Source organism: Tamandua tetradactyla, chromosome 11 (assembly GCF_023851605.1).
Source record: "Tamandua tetradactyla isolate mTamTet1 chromosome 11, mTamTet1.pri, whole genome shotgun sequence".
NCBI classification, from domain to species: domain Eukaryota; kingdom Metazoa; phylum Chordata; class Mammalia; order Pilosa; family Myrmecophagidae; genus Tamandua; species Tamandua tetradactyla.
The window spans coordinates 14,354,074-14,375,695 of NC_135337.1; the positions used below are offsets into that span (position 1 = coordinate 14,354,074).

The 21,622-nt window shown below is 36.5% G+C and overlaps 1 protein-coding gene across 3 annotated transcripts in view; it reads right to left on the reverse strand.

The window, feature by feature from the left end:
- STXBP3 (syntaxin binding protein 3) overlaps positions 1–21,463 on the reverse strand; it is a 128,945-nt gene extending 107,482 nt beyond the window's left edge. For 2 of the 3 annotated variants that reach the window (XM_077120048.1, XM_077120047.1), the window contains exons 1-4: positions 21,304–21,462; positions 12,371–12,420; positions 11,818–11,899; positions 9,852–9,928 (exon numbers count right to left, since the gene is read on the reverse strand). In XM_077120048.1, the coding sequence (XP_076976163.1) occupies positions 9,852–9,928; positions 11,818–11,899; positions 12,371–12,420; positions 21,304–21,352 (258 nt within the window). In that variant the 5' untranslated portion in view covers positions 21,353–21,462. Of the gene's footprint in view, positions 1–9,851; positions 9,929–11,817; positions 11,900–12,370; positions 12,421–21,303 lie in introns of all 3 variants that reach the window. The other variant, XM_077120049.1, reaches the window with a different exon arrangement.
- Between the last annotated feature and the right edge of the window lie 159 nt (positions 21,464–21,622).

Below are 21,622 nucleotides of genomic sequence, written 5' to 3' on the forward strand. Positions count from 1 at the left end.
ATGAATAAACAGTGTAAAGTTTCTGTTTGGGGAGATGGAAAAATTTTAGTAATAGAGGTGAGGAGGGTACTGAAATATTGTCAGTGTGATTAATGTATGCTTGAGAGTGGTCATGATAAGAAAGTTTATGTCATTTATGTATACCCACAGTTAAAAAAAAGAAAAAAGAAAGAGCCACATAAAGAGACAATGACAATTAAATGACATGCATGGTCCTGGATGTGATTTAGGAAGGGAGGAGAGGACGTTCAAAGGGACATTACTGAAATATATGAAAAGAACTGAACACAGACTGTAAACTTTATAACATGTTAAACTGCTTGAATTTGATAAATATACTTAAGGCACACATAAGTGAATATCCCTGTTCTCAGGAAACGTACATGACAGTATTAAGTGGTCAAGTTGCACGACATATACAACCTCAACTCAAGTGTACATGAAATAGATTGCTTAACTACTCTGATAGACAGATGCACAGACAGATGGATTGATAGACTGACAGAGATAGTCAGGACAATACAATATATGTGGGAAAATGTTAAGATATAATGATTATAAACATATAGGCACTCCACAACAGAACTCCAAAATAAATGGAGAAAAACTGACAGAATTGAAGGGAGTAATAGGTAGTTCTACAATAATATTCGAAGACTTCAATAAAACATTTTCAATAATTGACAGAACATATAAACAGAAGATCAGTAAAACAGAGGCCTTGAACATTATTAAGCAAACAGACCTAATGGACATATACAGAACACGCCACTCACAAAAGCAGAATATATCGTATTCTCAAGTGCACATGGAACATTACCCAAAATAGACCATATTTTACACCTCAAATTAAATCTTAATAAATCTAAAGATACTGAAATCACACAAATATTTCTCAGACTAAATGGAGTAAAGCTAGAAATCAGTAACAGAAAGAAAACTGGAAAACTTAGAAAATGGAAATTAAACAATACATCTGAACCACCAATAGGTCAATGAAGAAATCACAAGGGAAATTAGGAAATACGAGAAGAATGAGAACAAAAACACAACATATCAAAAATTTTGGAATACAGCAAAGACAGTCCTCAGAGAGAAATTCATAGCTCTAAATTCCTACATTAAAAAAGATCACAGGGTGGGCCGCGGTGGCTCAGCGGGCAAGGTGCTTGCCTGCTATGCCGGAGGACCTCGGTTCGATTCCCGGCCCCAGCCCATGTAACAAAAACGGAGAAACAGAATACAATAAAACAAGAAAATGTTTAAAAATGTTTCCCTTTCTTCCTTCCTTCCTTCCTTCTATCCTTCCTTCCTTCTCTCTAAAAAAAAAAAAAAAAAAAAAAAAAAAAAAAAAAAAAAAAAGATCACAAACCCTGTGTAACTGTGAAACCTTGAGTCTGATGCTCCTTTTATCCAGGGTATGGACAGATGCGTAAAAATATGGATAAAAATAAATAAATAATAAGGGGGATAAGGCGTAAAATAAATTGGGTAGATGGAAATACCAGTGGTCAATGACAGGGAGCAGTAGGGGTATGGGATGCTTGAGTTTTTTTTTTTTTTTTCCTTTTATTTCTTTTTGTGGAGTGTTGCAACTGTTCTAAAAGTGATAATGGTGATGAATACATAACATGTGATGATATTGTGAGCCACTGATTGTATATCATGTATGGACTGTATGTGTGTGAAGATTTGTCAATAAAAATATTTTTTAAAAAAAAGATCACAAATCAACAACCTAACTGCACACCTAAAGCAAGTAGAATACGAAGAACAAACTGAACCCAAAGTGAATAGAAGGAAGGAAATAGTAAGGATTAGAGCAGAGATGAATAAATCAGAGAATAGAAAAACAATAGAATCAATAAAACCAAAAATTGTTTTTTTGAAAAGATCTAATAAACACATTTTAGCCAGGCTGATGAAGAAAAAGAAAGGACACAACTAAAATCAGGAATGAAATTAGGAACATTACTACCAACCTTACAGAAGTAAAAAGGATTGTAAGTGTGTACTATGAAAAATTATTTGCCAACAAGAAAACTTGGATAAAAGAACAAATTCTTTGAAACATACAAACTACTTAATCTGATGCAAGAAATGAAAATCTCATCAGACCTATAAAAAATTTAACAATTTAAAACTTCCCTACAAAGACCATATGGTTTCACTGACAAATTCTACCAGACATATATAAAGATGTAACACCAATCCTCAAACTCTTACAAACAATAGAAGAGGAGGGATTACTAACCTATTCTCTGAGGCCAGCATGAGATAAAACAATTGCAGACCAATATCACTTATGACTATAAATGCAAATATCCCCCTCAAAAAACTGGAAAACCAAATCCAATAGTGTATTAAAAAGATTATATATCATGACCAAGTGGGATTTCTTCCAGGAATGCAAGGGTAATTCAATATAAGAAAATCAATCTACTATACCACAATAATAGAATGAAGGATAAAAATGACATGACCATATTAATTGACACAGAAAAGGCATTTGACAAAAATTAATATGCTTTCATGACAGACACTGAGAAGATCAGTGTTGAATTCAGTGAAGTTGCAGGACATAAGAAGTCAGTTGGGTTTTGACACAACAGTAATGAACAAGCTGAAAAAGAAATCAAGAAAACTCTACCATTTACAAGAGCACCAAAAAGAATAAATTTTTTTTCTGTTTTCTTTTTATTTCTCTTTCTGAATTGATGCAAATGTTCTAAATGATCATGATGATGAATATACAACTATGTGATGATATTGTAAGTTACTGATTATATAACAAGAATGGAATGATTACATGGTAAGAATGTTGTATTTGTATGTGGATATGTTTCATAAATAAAAATGTTAACAACCAACCAGCTTGGCCAATGAACCAAAAGAATTGCTCTAGCCCATAGTGCTTGAACTGTGTTCTAAAGAATCCTTGCTGTCCCTGGCATTAATCTTTCAATTGCTAGATCCTAGGGAGGTCAAGGGAGGTCAAGGGAGAGAAGAGTGGGTGTTTGGTAGTTTCTGGTGATGGGGCAGGTCTGACTAGGACAGTGAAGTCACTGGGGTGGGGCTAGGAGAAGACTGCAACTATTTACCAAATGGCACCAAAATATTTCAGTATTTAATACTGGTATGGACATCCAGAACACACCAACTGAATACCAGCATCAGACTTTTCTCCAGGTTCAATTTAAGTTGCTTTCCCCACAACTTTAGAAGCAGTGATACCTCCATTCTCTAAATTCTTTTAACCATTTGTGCCTATACTACTTACAAGGCACATTTATAGTTATGCATTCTCAACTGTTTTGGGGAGACTATTGTACAAGCCATCCTCCCAAGATCATAACCTTTTCTGTAGCAAGAGCTGTATCATCTTTGTCTCTCTCAAAATGTCTAACATAGCGTCTTTCTCATGAGATCACTCATCCTGTATTATTAATGAATAGGGATTTGATAGAATGCAAAAAAAGAACAAAAGATCTAGGAATAAACTTAACCAAGGAGGTGAAAGACTCTATACTGAAAACGATAAAACATTGCTGAAAGAAATTAAAGACCTACATGAATAGAAAGACAAACCACGTTCATAGATTGGAAAACTAAATATTGTTAAAATGTTAATACTGGGAGAGTTCCGGGTCAAGATGGCAGCTTAACAACGTGCGTGTTTTAGTTCGTCCCCCAGAACAACTACTAAATAACCAGAAACAGTACAGAACAGCTCCCGGAGCCACGATAGTGACCAGACACACAGCGTACCCCAGTCTGGACCAGCTGGACCGGCTGCGAGCACCCCCCAGAACCGTGAGTTTCCAAAGCTGCGGCGGCGGGTGCCCCTCCCCCACAGACAGCTTCCCAGAGGGGAAAGGAAAGGACTTTACCAGCAGCAGGGACTGGGCACAATCAAATGCCAATTGTGGAACTAATTAACAAATTCTGACTACTAAAAATAGGCCCCCAGCTTAGGTGAACCTGATCAAAGCGGAGGTTGCTCATTTTTGCCCCAGCGCCAAGGGGGCAGGACTGACAGAAAAAGGGGGAAAAAAAAAAAGAAGGAAACAGAGGTTTCTGTGGCTGTGTATCTACAAAGGCTTGACTGCCTCTGGATATAGTGGCAGGACTTTTCAGGCTGCAACTGCCCCAGGCATAGGCAGAAGTGAGCTCTTTTGGGGGCTTATCTGGAGCTTGTGCCTTCCCCAGGGGAGGGGTGAAGCCCAACTCAGGAGGAATCCCTCCATCAAGGATTTCAGACCCCAGGGCTTGGTAATTTGAAGCCATTAAAACCAGCCTACAACCTCTCCTCTGTCTCCACCACGCCCCCAGCAGGGAGAGTCTGCCAAAGTTAAAGGTACCACATCATCTTACGCTGGTGGGACCTGTAGTCAGACAAGCACCACACACAGGGCAGGATAAGAAAAACAAAGTCCAGAGACTTCACAGGAAAGTCTTTCAACCTGCTGGGTCTCACCCTCAGGGAAAACCGACGTAGGTGACTCTTTCCTCCAGATAAGAGTCCAGTTCGGTCTGGGAAAATCTGGCTGGGGTCTATAATATCTAAGTAGACCCTCCTAAGTGTGTGTGTGGGGGAAGGCACCACACAGCAGGGCAAGAAACAAGAAAACAAGAACTGAAAAATTCTCCTCTGTTAAACAAAACTTAAGCTAAAGGTCCAGATAAAGCTGAACTGAATGTCAAAGAACAGACAGACAACAAATTCATCCAGCAAGAAAACCCTAGATAAAAGAGTTGAAAGCAATCTCCAGAATAAACTAATTAAGGTAATTAAATGCCTAGAAGCCAGCAAAAAATAACAAATCACACTAGGAAAATTGAAGAAATGGCCCAAAGGAACAAACCAACAATTCAAATGACATACAGGAGCTGAAACAATTAATTCAGAATGTACGAACAGACATGGAAAACCTCATCAAAAACCAAATCAATGAATTGAGGGAGGATATAAAGAAGGCAAGGAAAGAACAAAAAGAAGAAACTGAAAGTCTGAAAAAACAAATCACAGAACTTATGGGAATAAAAGACACAGTAGAAGAGATGAAAAAAACAATGGAAACCTACAATGGTAGATTTCGAGACACAGAACATAGGATTTCAAAACTGGAGGACGGAACATCTGAAATCCGACAAGAAACAGAAACTATAGGAAAAAAAATGGAAAAATATGAGCAGGGACTCAGGGAACTGAAAGACAATATGAAGTGCACGAATATACGTGTTGTGGGTATCCCAGAAGAAGAAGAGAAGGGAAAAGGAGGAGAAAGACTAATGGAGGAAATTATCACTGAAAATTTCCCAACTCTTATGAAAGACTTAAAATTACAGATCCAAGAATTGCAGTGTACCCCAAAGAGAATAGATCCAAATAGACATACTCCAAGACATTTAATAATCAGAATGTCAGAGGTCAAAGAGAAAGAGAGGATCTTGAAAGCAGCAAGAGAAAAGCAATCCATCACATACAAGGGAAGCCCAATAAGACTATGAGCAGATCTCTCAGCAGAAACCACGGAGGCAAGAAGACAGTGGGATAATATATTTAAATTATTAAAAGAGAAAAACTGCCAACCAAGAATTCTATATCCAGCAAAATTGTCCTTCAAAAATAAGGGAGAAATTAAAACACTTTCAGACAAAAAATCACTGAGAGAATTTGTGACCAAGAGACCAGCTCTGCAAGAAATACTAAAGGGAACACTAGAGACAGATACGAAGACAGAAGAGAGAGGTGCACAGAAGAGTGTAGAAAGGAAGACTATCAGTAAAGGTAAAAAGAAGGAAAATTAGACACGACATATAAAATCCAGAAGGCAAAATAGTAGAAGAAAGTACTACCCATGCAGTAATAACACTGAATGTTAATGGATTAAACTCTTCAATCAAAAGATATAGTCTGGCAGACGGATTAAAAAACAGGACCCATCTATATACCATCTCTACTCAAAGGACACAAATGGACATTTACACACCAATGTTTATAGCAGCATTATTAACAATTACCAAGAGATGGAAACAGCCAAAATGTCCATCAGCAGACAGTTGGCTAAACAAACTGTGACATTTACATAAGATGGAATATTATGCAGCTGTAAGACAGAATAAAGCTATGAAGTATGTAACAACATGAATGGACCTTAAGGACATTATGCTGAGTGTGATTAGCCAGTAACAAAAGGACAAATACTGTATTGTCTCACTGATATGAACTGACATTAGTGAATAAACTTGGAATATTTCATTGGTAACAGAGACCATCAGGAGATAGAAATAGGGTGAGATATTGGGTAATTGGAACTGAAGGGATACAGATTATGCAACAGGACTGAATATAAAAACTCAGAAATGGACAGCACAATACTACCTAACTGTAATGTAATTATGTTAAAACACTGAATGAAGCTGCATGTAAGAATGATAGAGGGAGGAGGGCTGGGGACATAAATGAAATCAGAAAGACAGATAGATGGTAAAGATCGAGATGGTATAATCTAGGAATGCCTAGAGTGTATAATAATAGTGAAATGTACAATGTACAAATTTTAAAAATGTTTTGCATGAGGAAGAACAAAGGAATGTCATTATTGCAAGGTGCTGAAAACAGATGATAATTAATACTTTAAAAATAATAATAATAATATGTGTGTGTGTATGTATACATATGTATTTAACTTGGAACAGTAGTTGCTGCAAGTATTCTTTTTGCTGACCTCAAACCTTTAATTTTTCTGTGAGCAGAAAAGATTACTTTTTTATGTATTAAGAAAAATAAAGGAGCTTCAAAGGGTATATGCACACACACACAAAAAAATGTTAATACTGCCTAAAGCAATCTGCAAATTCACTGCAATCCTTACCAAAATACCAGCAGTCTATTTTGTAGAAATGGAAAAGGTGATCACCAAATTCATATGGAACTGCAAGGGGCCCTAAATTGACAAAATAATCTTGAAAAAGAAGAACAAAGGTAGAGAATTCACACTTCCTGATTTTAAAACTTACTACAAGGCTATAGAATTCAAATAGGCCTAAGGACAGACATATAGACCAATGGAGTAGAATTGAGAATCCAGAGATAAATCCACACCGCCAGCTGATTTTCAACAAAGGTGCCAAGTCTACTCAATGAAGAAAGAACAGCCTCTTCAATAAATAGTGCTGGGACAACTGAAAATCATATGCAAAAGAATAAATGTGGGTCTCTAATGCACCATATACAAAAATTAATTCAAAATGGATCAACCACTGAATATAAGAGCAAATATTATAAAACTCTTTTAAAAAAATAGAGAAATACCTCTAGGACCTTGTAGTAGGAATTGGAATTTTAGATATTACACCAAAAGCATAAGCAACAAAAGAAAAAAATAATAAAATAAACATCAAAATTGAAACCTCATGTGTATCAAAGGCAATTATCAAGAAAGTGAAAAGACAACCACTGGAACTGGACAAAATTACTTGGAAACCATATTTTAGATAACAGTTTAATATTCAAAATACATATAAAGAACTATGGCCAAGGATTTGAATAGACAGTTCAAATGGCCAATAAGTATATGAAAAGATGCTCAACATATCATTAGCCATTAGGAAAATGCAAATTAAAGTTATAATGAGATACTATTTCACAACCACCAGGATGGCTATTATTTTTAAAAACCTGAAAATAACACGAGTTGGTAAGGATGCAGAGAACTTGGAACTTTGTACACTGTTGGAAGGAATGCAAAATAGTGCAGCCATTACGGAAAATAGTTCGGTGATTCCTCAGAAAACTTATTATAGATATATATCTATATGCGATGGATCAAACTGTTGCCATGTTCTTGGTCTGCTTTCTGATGGCTGGGTGTTGACCATTTGTAAACATGAGCTCTTTAAGGTGTTACATTAATTAGGATATGGTCCAAATGAGTCAGGCTAGGCTTTAATCAGGATTATTAGAGTCCTTTATAAGCAGAGTAAAAGTTAGATAGAGAGAGAAACTACAAGGAACAGCCGATAGTCAACTGAACCTGGAAGGAAAAAGAGAATATGCTGCTATATGCATTGCCATGTAATGGAAAAGCCAAGGACCAAAGATCACCTGCAGCCAGTACAAGAACATCACAGTCTTTGGGGAGAAAGCATTGCCTTGCCAACACCTCGATTTTGGACTCCTCCTAGCCTCTAAAACTGTGAGCCAATAAATCCCTATTGTTTAAACTGTACAGTTTTTGTTTTAGCATCTAGGAAACTAAAACATCATACAATGGAACATTATTCAACCATAAAGACATGAAGTGCTGGTATATGCTACATACAACATGAACTTTGAAGACATCATGCTGAATGAAGTCAGACACAAAAAGAATAAATATTGTATGATTTCTTATATATAAAACACTTAGAATAGGCATATTCATAGAGCATGAAAGCAGAATAGTGATTACCAGTGGTGGGAGGAAGGGGGAATTAGGGAGACAATGAGTTTTGGTTTGGAATGACAAAAATAATCCGGAAATGGATACGTGTAAAAGTCATACAGTATTGTCAGTGTACTTAATGTAAAAGAATCATCCACTTAAAAATGATTTTTATGTTACGTGTATTTTACCAAAATTAAAAATATATTATAAATTAAAAACAAATTCTAGAAACCTTATTATTAACGAGCATATGGTCTTTCAAATCATTATTGTGAATTCTGTTTTTTTATTACTAGGAACTTAATTTGACAATTTATTCATTTCTTGATGATAAACTTTAAGATGTTAACCTTTTTTGTTTTTTTTAACATGGTCAGGCACCGGGAATCGAACCTGGATCTCTAGAATGGCAGGTGAGAACTCTGCCACTGAGTCACCATTGCACACCCTAAGATGCTAAACATTTTTAAGGTTTGTGATAAAGAATGCAAATTATTTTCCCAAAGGCTGTATCTATCTATACTTCCACTAGTTGTATACGGCAGTTTCTGCTCTATTACCCAGTAATGGCTAGAATTTAGTGCTAGCTAGACAAATAGATGGACATAGGTAGACAGATTTTTAAAATTTCTGTCAATTTGCTAGATGAAAAATGGGGATTTTAATTTTCAATTTCCAATAATGAATTGTCTCTTATGGAATTATATCATAGATTAGATATAAAATGCTATTAAAATCTGGTGCATGGCTGGTTCAGTGGTAGAATGCTTGTCTTCCACACAGGAGACCTGGGTTTGATTCTCAGACCATGCACCCACCACCCCCCCCCAAAAAAAAATTAAAATCCACTCTTGGCATCAGTAGCCAAAATGTAAAGACTAAATAGTAACTACATATTTTTCCTACTGTCTGCTAGAGTTAGAATTGAAATGAAACCAGGAACTGCCAATTTAACAATCTAGGTAGGAGTAAGCCAAAGGAGGTGTAGAGAAATGCATTCTCAGATACTGTACTTAAGAAAGGAATCTGATACTCTGTTAGCTTCTTAAAGGTTTGGCTGAAAGAATGCATTATATCATACTGTTAGATTATAAACAGAAGAAATCCCTTTAACATTAAAAATAATAATACACATAACACGTGCATGAAAAACATACTATTAACAGAAACTCTACCATTTTATACCATTAAGTTCTGCTCTCATATGTGGGAAAGGGAGAAATTCATTTATACATTTTCTTTGGGAAAAATACAAATAAAACAATTTCTAACACAGATAAAAACTTCCCTAAACAAACTAGTTCACAGAAATATTTTTCTAATAAAGGATTATTTTACTACTTCACTGTTTTCTTTAGAAAACCATGACAATAATGAAAATATTGAAGAATACAGTTTTTAAAGACCCCAAATGCTCACCTTCGTTGTTGGAGAAATAAAATAAAGAGCTTTCATTTGTCTGACAGGTTCACGATTCTTATAAATATTCTCCACAACTAACAAAACAAAAGTTATTTATATAAGCACAGATGTATATGCTTTAAATAATTTTAAATAAACTTTACTATATTTTGCATTTATATAAAACAAGGAAATACAGTTACATATAGTGGGTTTAACACTGTCTTCATCTGATAATTCAAACATCCTGAAAAACATATCCTGAAAATGTATTTCAGTTAAATATATAAAGCATCCTCGTCATGAGACAGAAAGCTAAAAGCAGCTATTGCATAGTCAGGTACCAGCATAGACAATCAACAAGAAAACACATTAAAAATTAACATATGTATTTCTTTTAAAACATATACTACTGTAATAATAGCTAATATAATTATCAGATACAAGGCTAAGCACTTTACATGAATTATATTATTAAATCTCATAATAAACCTAAAAGATAAGTATTTTACAAATGAGGAAACTAAGGTTTAAAGAACTAATTTGTCTAAAGTTACACAGTTACAAAGTAGAACAAGCAGGATATTCCAGCTTGCATTGCTGGGGAAGTCATGGACAGATTTAGTTGCCATCTCCCAGGCCTCACCTGCCCCCTTTTTTGTGTGTGCAGATGTTTCAATATGTTTCCATTCACAGTCCCTGAGAGACTAGATTTAATGGAATGGTCTGACCATACTATGAACCCAAAACCCAACAAGGAGCTCTAGCTGCTTTATCAGAGCAAGGACTATCCCCGAAGGTCACCTGAAACATGCTTTTTGCTCAGTGGCAAGGCCCCCCTCCCTGGGGTATAAATACCTAATTCTTGGGTAACACAAATTTGTCCCTCCTCTATGATGTGAAGTGGGACATGTGGAGCTGCTATCCACCGACCCTAAACCAAGCAGTTGGTCTTCCCAGGGGACTGGCCACAATGGAACCTCTTCCCCTGATCTTTTGGACCCTTGTGTTGTGTAAATAATACAGTTGTCATTTATCAAGAATCTCTGTTGTGCCTGAGGCTGTTTTTTCACAATGCACTGTAGAGTAACTCACTAGACATGTATCCAGCGGACTCCAGAGTCCAAGCTCTTAACTACTACAATATTATTTAAGTAAATTATGAAATAACTCATTTTTAAAATTGCATATTAATATTTATATTAAGTATTCTTTCAACAATAAAATGTCATTAGAATTTAATTATCTTACTGTTGAAATTAGAAGTTTATTAAATAACCTAATATAAAACACAATGAATATAATACTAATTCTAAACTGCCAAACTATTTAAAGCTAAACATTTTTTAAAAACCAATGGAGCGGGGCGGGCCGCGGTGGCTCAGCGGGCAAAGTGCTTGCCTGCTACGCCGGAGGACCTCGGTTCGATTCCCGGCCCCAGCCCATGTAACGAAAACGGAGAAACAAAATACAATAAAACAAGAAAATGTTTAAAAGATGTTTCCCTTTCTTCCTCTCTTCCTTCCTTCTATCCTTCCTTCCTTCTCTCTGTCTTTCCTTTAAAAAAAAAAAAAAAAAAAAAAAAAAAAAAAACCAATGGAGCAACAAACAGAACCATTTTCAAGAGTTTTGTTGGCAAAGAGCTAAACACAATTAACATTAATCTGACATGTAAGGGAGGATATTGTTGAATTTGTGTAACAAATATGAAAGAATAAGAAATTTAAAGAACTTCAAAAAGGCAACTGACTTAGTTTTGGCAGGTGCATTTGATAATGTCTCAGTGAAGAAAAATACTGATTTACAGAGATGATTCTGAAGATTCACAGAGAAAAGAAAAATGTCAAATCTAATTATTATATTAGAGATATAAAAAAATAAAACATAACCTCCTCAGAAACCCAATTACTAACTAAAATTTTTTAGTACTTAAAATCTTCCCAATCACAACAACAAAGTTTTCATAAGTATTAGAAACACTTACCAGTTATACCCTCTGCTAGAAGATCTGACATTTTGCAACACGCAGCCAAAAGCTTGGTGGTAAATTCATCTAAAAGCATTATCTTAAAAAATACAAATGAAGAAATAGAATGAACAACTGATTACCAAGAATTTACAAAAGACAGAATTTTGTTCATTAAACTTAGAAATCTTCTTTATTCTCAAACTTATAAACATTCTATAACATAAAATTAAAATATCAGGATGGTACGTCGAATAATCTCAAATTAACTTTTATTTTACATGACCCAGAGATTTATTCTCTCTCTCTTTCTACATATATATATATATACATACACATACACACACACACACGCACACACGGTATTATCTTTCCATTCCATTACCTAAGTAAGCAAATAAAAATATTTCTACTTTGAAATCAGAACTCCTTTATCAAGGAGTTACAGCTATTAAGTGATGAAGCTAGGTTATGAAGCCAAGAAATATGGTTCAAGAGACTATACTCTTACAGATGTATCATAAAGACAATATATTGTACTCAATATAACGGCAAAATATCCAAATTCTACCTTCCATTCTCCTTCTTTCTTGCAGTCTTCAAACACTGTTGCTTTTATCTCTGGGGGAAAAAAAAAGAATCTAAATCAACAGAGTAACTACTTAAAAAAGCCCAAAATATCCGGGGAACCGTCCAATGTGCTAATCTGTAAACTATACAAAAAGCATATATATTTATATTTGTTAATAAAAATCCATTCTTTTTAATACTTAATCTATATGGTACATTTAAGCTACAATATGTAAGAATGAGAGCACTGTTAAAATGGATAATATATTTAAGTATATAAACATATCTGGAAAATACTACTGAAAGTATTATCTGATTTAATTTTTCCTATTCTACTTAAATCTGAAGTAAACAGGATGAAAATAAAAGCAGAAAACCCATAACACAACAAAGAAAATCCCTAACTACTTCATTGCTAAATTGCATCTGACAATCAAATCTGGATAAATATGTCTCATCCTGATTTACTATATTAAGACTTTCAATAATATATATTATAGCATTAGGATATATAACCATTTAATCTTGACTTATAATTAATAAACAAAACAGATATGTTCCATGCAATAATTTTCAAAATTAATCTAAACATATTTTAAAAATCAATTCACTAATTTACAAAAACATCTTTCCTTATGTATTAAATAGAATACACCTATCTCATTTTATAACAAGAAAGTTTTGTACATTTAATATGGTTTACTAATTTTCAATTACTTTTTAAAACTGTAGTAATAGTTTGTAACACATAAGATAAACTACATTTAAAATGCAAATTATACTAACTCTTGACTTCCATTAATTCCTGACGATGAGATGCTTATATAATTCATTTAAACTTTTCAATTTCTTAATTATATTTGTCTTAATACTTTGGGAAATTTAATGTCAAATTTTTGGTTTCATGTTAAAAAATGAGATCACCTAGTAGAAGGTATAATTAATAAGGGTTACTAATCAGAATTAAATCACAATGCACAGGAAGGTTTATTGTAGTTGAGAAGGTCTGGAAGTATTAAAAAGTATTAGTTAAGGTGGTTATATTTTGTTTCCTAGGAGGATCATAATGTTACATAATAAATAGTAAATGTCTGGAGTATTTATCCATAATTTAAGCCTAATGCATTGGCTTCTAGTACCCTACAGGCAAAGATGAAGGATCTTCTCATAGAGAGCTCAGAAACTGAAATATTACGTTACTACCCTTTTCAACTGGCTTCATTCTCACACTTCTCAAATAAGCTGAAAACTGAAGTCATTTTGCTTGTTTTTATTGGATGTATTTGTGTCTTTCTCTTAAGAACCGAATGCACATGGAATTTATGATGGGGCAGATTGAAGAATAGCTTCCTAAGCAGAACCCACTTTAGTCTTTAAATCTTAGAACTACACCCTCCAATATGGTAGTAATTAGCACTAATCAGATACTTGACATGTGACTAGTCTGAACTGAGATGTGCTACAAATACAGAATACACCCAAGATTCTGAAGACACTATAACAAAAAGGAATATAAACCATTTTATTAATTTTTATATCATACACATGTTTAAATGATAGCATTTATACATATTGGGTAAAAGAAAATATTATTAAAATTAATCTCACCTGTTTCTTTTTACTTTTTTCTTTAAATATAAACTTTTCATTTTGAAATACTTTCAAATTTACAGAACAGTTACAAAAATAATACCCCATACAGAGAACACCAACATAATCCTATCCCCCCAGATCCCTCAGATCCACCAACTGTAACATTTTCCCACATTAGTCATATCATACTATCTATCCACACATCCATCTATTCATCAATACAGCTGAACAAATGAATATAGGTTGTATATATCATGCTCCTAGAACACTTACTTTTACCATTTCCTAACAACAAGGACATTCACTTATATAACCATCTTAAGTACATTTATCAAGTTCAAGAAATTTAACACTGATATACAGTTAACATTTTATATTCCAGTTTTTTCATATGTTCCAATATTTTTTTGAGCCTTTTATCCTCCCTTCTTAAATACCATCCAGGATGGTGTTTTGCATTTAACTGTCATTATTTCTTTACTTGCTCTTTTCTTTTTACTTTTTTTTTTAAATGTAATAACTAGAAAATTTTAAATTACATTTGTGGCTCACATTGCATTTCTACTGGATAGTGCTACCTTCGAATCTGAAGATCCTTAGAGAGTGTATTACTTAGGGTTCTCTAGAGAAACAGAAAAAAAAGGAAACACTAGCAAATATAAAATTTATAAAAGTGTCTCATGTAACCATGGGAACACAGTCCAAAACCCTCAGGGCAGGCTGTGAAGCCAACGATTCCGATGGAGGTTCTGGACGAAATCCACAGGAGATGATCGCCAGCCGAAACAGGAAGAGTGCCTGTCTCTTCTGAAGCCTCCCTAAAAGACTTCCAGTGATTAGATTAAGCATCACTCATTGCAGAAGACACACCCCTTGGCTGATTACAAATGGAATCATTACAAATGGATGCAGCTGATGTGATTATGATTTAATTCTATGAACTGTCCTCATTGCAACAGACAGGCCAGCATTTGCCCAACCAGACAAACAGGTACCACAACTTGGCCAAGATGACACATGAACACATGACAGTCCACCCCTTGTCAACTTGGCAACTATACATATCACCTTAAACCATACCTAATTTCTAAATAAAAACAATAAAACACACATTTTTTCTTTCACCTAACAATATTCAACTGTCCTGCATATAACTGGAAAGACATTAAATCTCTCCAGAATAGGGTACAAATTCTTGGGTAATATTCATTCTTAAACTTGATGTCTTACAACTTAAATAGTATAACATGAACAAAACAGCATTACAGTCCTCGTTTCTGTAACTGATCACATGGTTGTAGTTCATATTTATCACTACCTTCTTCCACTACCCATTCCAAGTTCCCTTTACCCTAAGCAAGCACTTCAGCTAGTCGTGGTTCTTTGCCTGGTGGGGTGACACAAAGCTTCATTCCTGAAGTTTCAGAGCCATGGGTAGTCCTGCCTGGATTGGGTTGTTGCAGTTTTCCATCGATTTTAATCACAGGACATGGTAGTACTAAAAGACGCCCTAGGGGATCTCCTATATTCCAAGGAAACTCTTTACCTCCATTGTGTAGTTGCAGTACTATTGGCCCCTGATAGTCAGGGTCAATCACCCCAGCCAATAAATAATGTAATCCCCTTCTGGGCTTGTTGATCCAGGGGCATGAGTAGCCCAAAGTGACCAGGTGGCAGTCTTAGATTCCAGTTCAATGGAATCACTGCTATTTCTCCTGGTGGAAGCACTTCCTCTTTTGGAACTAAAACCTGTAGACCAGCAGAGCTCAGCGTCACAGGGAGAGGAAGCAAAAATTTTCCTAGTGGATCACTAGGGGTAATAGTGAGTGGTACCACTCCCATTTCCACCCCTTGGTTCCTGGACCCATGGATCCTGGCTATGGGAAAAACAGCACCATATAGCAGATGCTGATTCAGAGCATAAACAGCTTCCTGAGGAACATTACCCCAGCCCTTCAAGGTACTGCCACCTAGTTGGTACCATGATTGAGTTTTCAAAAGGCCATTCCATCGTTCTATCAATCCACCTGCTCCTGGATGGCGGTAAGACCAGAGAATTCTATGAGCATGTGCCCATTCCTGCACTTCATTTGCTGTGTGGAATACCATGATGATGGATAAGGCATTCTGTGAGCCCACAGATGGTAGTTTTGGCAGAAGCATTGCATGCAGGGAAAGCAAACTCATATCCCGAGTATGTCTCTATTCTGGTTAGAACAAATTGCTGCCCCTTCCATGAAGGGAGTAGTCCAGTATAATCAACCTGCCACCATATAGCTGGTTGGTCACCTCGGGGAATGGTGCCGTATCAGGGGCTGAGTGTGGGTCTCTGCTGCTGGCAGACTGGGCCTCAGCAGTGGCTATAGCCAAGTCAGCCTTGGTGAGTGGAAGTCCATGTTGCTGAGCCCATGCATAACCTCCATCCCTACCACCAAGACCACTTTGTTCATGAGACCATCGGGCAATGACAGGAGTTGCAGGGGAAAGAGGCTGACTGGTATCCAAAGAACGGGTCATCTTATCCACTGGATTATTAAAACCTTCCTCTGCTGAAGTCACCCTCTGGTGCGCATTCACATGGGACACAAATATGTTCATGATTTTAGCCCACTCAGAAAGGCCACATACTTTTTCCCCAGACCCCTTTGTCACCAGTTTTCCAATTATGGTCTTTCCAAGTGTCTGGCCAGCCAGCCAAACCATTAGCAACAGCCCACAAGTCAGTATACAAACGCACCTTTGGCCTTGCAACAAATACCCTGTACTCAATCAAAAGTAACTGTTCCCTCTTCCATAGACAATTACATACTTTGTTACCTTGATGCCTTGGCTCAGGTTTTCCCTCTGTGTGGCAAAATCCTACTACCTTCCAAGGACTATTGTCACCTCTTCAGAGTCTTCCCTGATTTACTCCAATGAGGAAGTAATTCCTTCTTCCCCTCTTCTCCCATAAAATTTTTTCATACTAAGTACTTGTATTCTTATCTTCTCCCACTGGACTGTGAATTCCAGGAGGTCAAAGACTATGCACCTAGAATAGTGCGCAGCACAGGGTAGGTACTCAATAAATACTTATAAATGAATAAATGACTATGCAAATATCCAAAATTTTTGCTCAACAAAATAAACTTAGAGGAAGCAACCAGAATGAAAAAAGGCATAAAACAAAGATAAGTGACAAATCAAACAAACAAATACATGATTCTACACATGCCTGTATTGCACAGAAAATTTCTAGGATATAAGAGGACTCTAACAGTTGTCCCTGAAGAGGGAGGCTAGGGGGTGTGTTGGGAGGAACATTTATTTTATTTTATAATCTACTATGCTATCAAAATCTTTCTGCCACATTAAGGTACTTTTAAAGCAATTAAAAATGGAATTCCAAAGATTCTGAAGGAGTATAGAAAATGTTAAGTCAATGTTAGGTGTTAAAAAAAAGGGGGGAAGAAGTCACAGAAGAGCAAATAATAAAAAATTCATCTAGATCTGGATATGGACTAGAAGGAAATATGTAAAAAGGGAGTACGTTCATGATTCAATGTAAGAATTGATTCAAACACATTCTGGTTACTTCTATTTAAATGCATTTATAATTGTACCCACGGATTAAGACAGATTACAGACATTAGAACTACTGTTTATAGACAAGAGAGAAAGTATATGAATAACATCTCAAATCATGGCAAAAGAAATGCCATAGGTGGTTTGACTTGCTTTGTGGTTGATTTAATTACCGCTGTTTTGCTGTTAATTTTAAAAATAAACATCAAATTTTTATTTAAAACTTTTTGTCAGTGATAATCTTTTTTTCTTAGTAGCATAATTAAAATTCTGTATTTTTCAGCTATATTTGAAGAGATATATGCAAATTTTGGAGAAGATTCTCAGGCTCTGCGCCTGCAAAACACAAGGGTTTTTTGTTTGTTTTTGTTTTAATTGACCAAATAAAACATACAAACATGAACATTTTTAACACATGAACGTTACATACTTGGTATATAATCAATGGCTGACAATATCATCACATATTTGTATATTAAAGCGATAATCATTTTTGCTAGTACTTCCCTGGTAGCAAAAAAGTGGTAAATGAGGAATTTCATAAATGAGGAATTTCAAGCACTGGAAACCTTCAATGATTTTAAGGAGGGAATTTGTTTTATAAACAAATGTAGCCTTTTACATTCAAAATATTAAATTTTTAAAAGGGTTTTAAGGTAGTCCCTAAAGGCTGATTCCTTCTCATGTTTAGGGCTCAGCTCAAATGTCACCTACTCAGAGAAACCTTTCCTAAACTACCTATCTAAAGCAGCCCCTCTCCCTTTGTATGATAAAGTGAAATAATCATTCTTATTTATTCTTTGTTTATTTTCTATTTTCCCCGCTTGAATGTAAGCCACAAGAACGCTGGGAACTCGTCTTCTTTCTATTGCTGTATTGCTGTAGGAATCCAATATCTATTGATTAAATGAACAAATTTAGGTAACCAAAAAAAATAAAAAACATAATAAAATTGAATCAATCATTTATTTTTAATAAGCACTGGTATCCCAAGGTATTCTGCTAGGACCTGTTTGGAACTTAAAGCATAAGACATAAAAATTGTCCTACCATCAAAATGCTTATGGGGCACATAGAAAGCAGTAGTGAGAAGTGCCATAAAAGAAAGATAAACTATATGCTACAGAAACATAACAGGCTGGGTTAAAATGAAAAGTCCCTGTGGAGGTAATAGGCCCATTTGAGTTGAGACTTGAAGGCTAGCTGAAATTTGGAGAGGTAAAGAATAGGGAAAGTGGACCTTCTAGACAGAGAAGCCAGAATCAAGATGTGTAGATAAATCTTGGGAAGAGTAAACAGGATAGACTAGAAGAAATTACTCTGGCAGCCATTTGGGATGGACTGGAGTGAGAAAGAGCAAGAACAGGGAGGCTGTTAGGAACTCAATTAAGAGGTTAAAACAATAGATTGGGTATGGATTCTTCTCCATATTTAATAGCTATATCGTTTTTTTAAAAAAACAGCTTTGAGATATAATTTCCATACTATACAATTCACACATTAAAGTGTACAATTTAGTAGCTTTTAATATAGTCACAGGGTTGTGCATTCATCACAATCAATTTTAGCATATTTTCATTACTCCAAAAAAGAAACACCGTTCCCCTAAGTCGTCAGTACCCCCCTTCAACTCCTTCTATTCTTCCTCTCACCTCCCAGCTCTAGGCAACCACTACTTTATGTCCTTACAGATTTGCTTGTTCTGGACAGTTTATATAAATGGAATCGTACAATATGTGGTCCTTTGTGCCTGGCTTCCTTCCCTGAGCATAATCTGTTTAAGGTTCACCTATGTTATAGCATAAAGTACTTATTTCCTTTTAATGACACATAAAATTCCATTGTATGTATGTACTGCATTTTATGTATGCACTCATCAGTTCTACTTTTTGGCTACTATGACTAATGCTGACATGAATCAACTGTTGTATCAATTTTAACATCTGTGAAACAGGGATATTAATTCTCATGAAGTTGTTTTAATATATGTAATGTAAAGAACACTGCTTAGCAAGAGTCAGTGTTCAAGACATACCAGTTTCCTTCTCCCTACTCAACAGACCTGGGGGGGTATATTACAGGCTAAGTTATCTAGCTTTCTATCCTCACATAACTGCACTACCTTCCACCTAGCAAAATCTTTTTCATCTAAATGCATGATACTCCTACCTCTTAGAGATTCTTTTTCATCTTTTGCTAAAAGAACTCGGGTAAAGTCTCCTCAATATATATATTTTACTCAATAAATGATGAATAAAATATCTCTTCTTTTGGTTATGTTTCTATTTATGCAAAGATTTGAAGAATTATTTTTCAACCCTACATCTCTTTCCTTCCATTCAGCTTCCTGTCTTCATCTGGATATCTTGATGCTACCACAAATTTAAAGCACAACATGGATATTTTGTTATCTCTATGCTCTTCTTCTTGCCTAGTTTTCATGCTATCAAGACTGACATTACTAATACAAACTTTTTTTCTGATAAATGCTGATGTTAAGGACTACGTATATATGCAACGATTTTTGAAATGATGTATACAATTTAATACATGAAATATACATTTTAATGCCATTTGATTTCAAAACATCCCCAAATCTTAAATGTCAACCATGTCAATCATGAAAAACAAAATGCCAACCTCATAATTATCCAATTTTTAAAAACTGCTTTCATAACTTTCATCTTTTATCTCTTCATACATTTGTTTAGTATCTACTACATATTGTGCACTGTCCCAGTTACTGATTTGGAATTTTAATTTTTCACAAGGAACTCCCAGATTTTGTTAACCTAGTCATTTCTGTTCTTTGATCAACAAGCCAGAGTCAGAAATACTAATTAGACGTTACTCCCTTTCCACTACTAGACCATAATTACTTTGAATCCAACAAGGCCGAACAATGATGGTTCTTCCTGTTTGGTGCATCCTCTTCTAACCTGCCATTCCTAGATTTGGAGTAATCTTTATTAAAATCATAGATGATATGGCAGAACTTCAGTAACCAATAAGCAGTACAGTCCTAACAACAGGGAACAGGTCCCATAAAGTGCAGAGGGAGAGAGGAAGGTGCAACTCTACTCCGGCCATTCAGTTACCATTCCAACGGTTCCTTCTCAAGAACTTTTTAAAAGTGGGATTAACTAGGAATAGTGAAAGTGCTGTTTAACACTGAGGCTTTTAAGAAAAGATTAGACATTTAAGACTTTGGTTGTAAAATCCTCCTAAACACAAACACGAACAAGCAGTCTTCAGAAATTCGAGTCTGTGCGTGGGGGGAGTCGGATGGAGAAACACAGCGCCGAGATTGTCTCCCGTGGAGAGACATCACCAACTGGTGGGACCCTGGGCCCGGAGGCCGCCTCTGGAGGATGAGTGCGCGCGGGAGCCAAGCAGAGTACGGAGAGCGACCGAGGACAGGTGCAGGCGCAGCGGCAGGAAAGCTGGGCCAGGGGCCGCCCGCCCAGGACCGGACTCCTGGGCCTGACCCCGAGACGTACTGCGTCACCCATTGCAGAGCCCGGCCGAAACGAAAGGGGGCCCGAACCAAGCGAGAAGGCCGTGCGCGTCCTCTCGCACCCCGCCCATTCCTGCTCCTAGCAAGACTAGGGCTGTGAAGGAAAGCCGGAAGAGATGCTAAAAGGGACGCGGGTCCCAAAGCAAACAAGTGCCCGCGGCAGCTCCCGCAGAAGACTGCAGGGCTGGGGCAGGAAAACAAGGCCCGGCACAACGGCCTCCGCGCCTTCCCTCGCTCAGTCCCTACCCCACGGCACTCACTCTGCCACACGACGCTCTTCAACCCGCGTTCCGTCACCGGCAGCGCCATCTTCCCAACACACACAGAAGAAGCCGTCCGCAACCTACTCTGGCCATGAAAACCACACCCGGGATGGCCCCGCCCCTCTCGGGGGGGAAGGCTCCGCCTCCCAGGGCCGCGCCCTCTGGTGACGTCTCGTGCGCCAGCTGGGGGAATTCCCGCCTACTCCTGTATGGAGGCTGCGTGGTGCCGCTGGACGCGCCAGGCGCAGTCGGGCGCCCTCTGGCGGTAGCTGCTGTCTGCCTGGGTTTGGTGTCCTCTGACTTCGGAAACCGACGC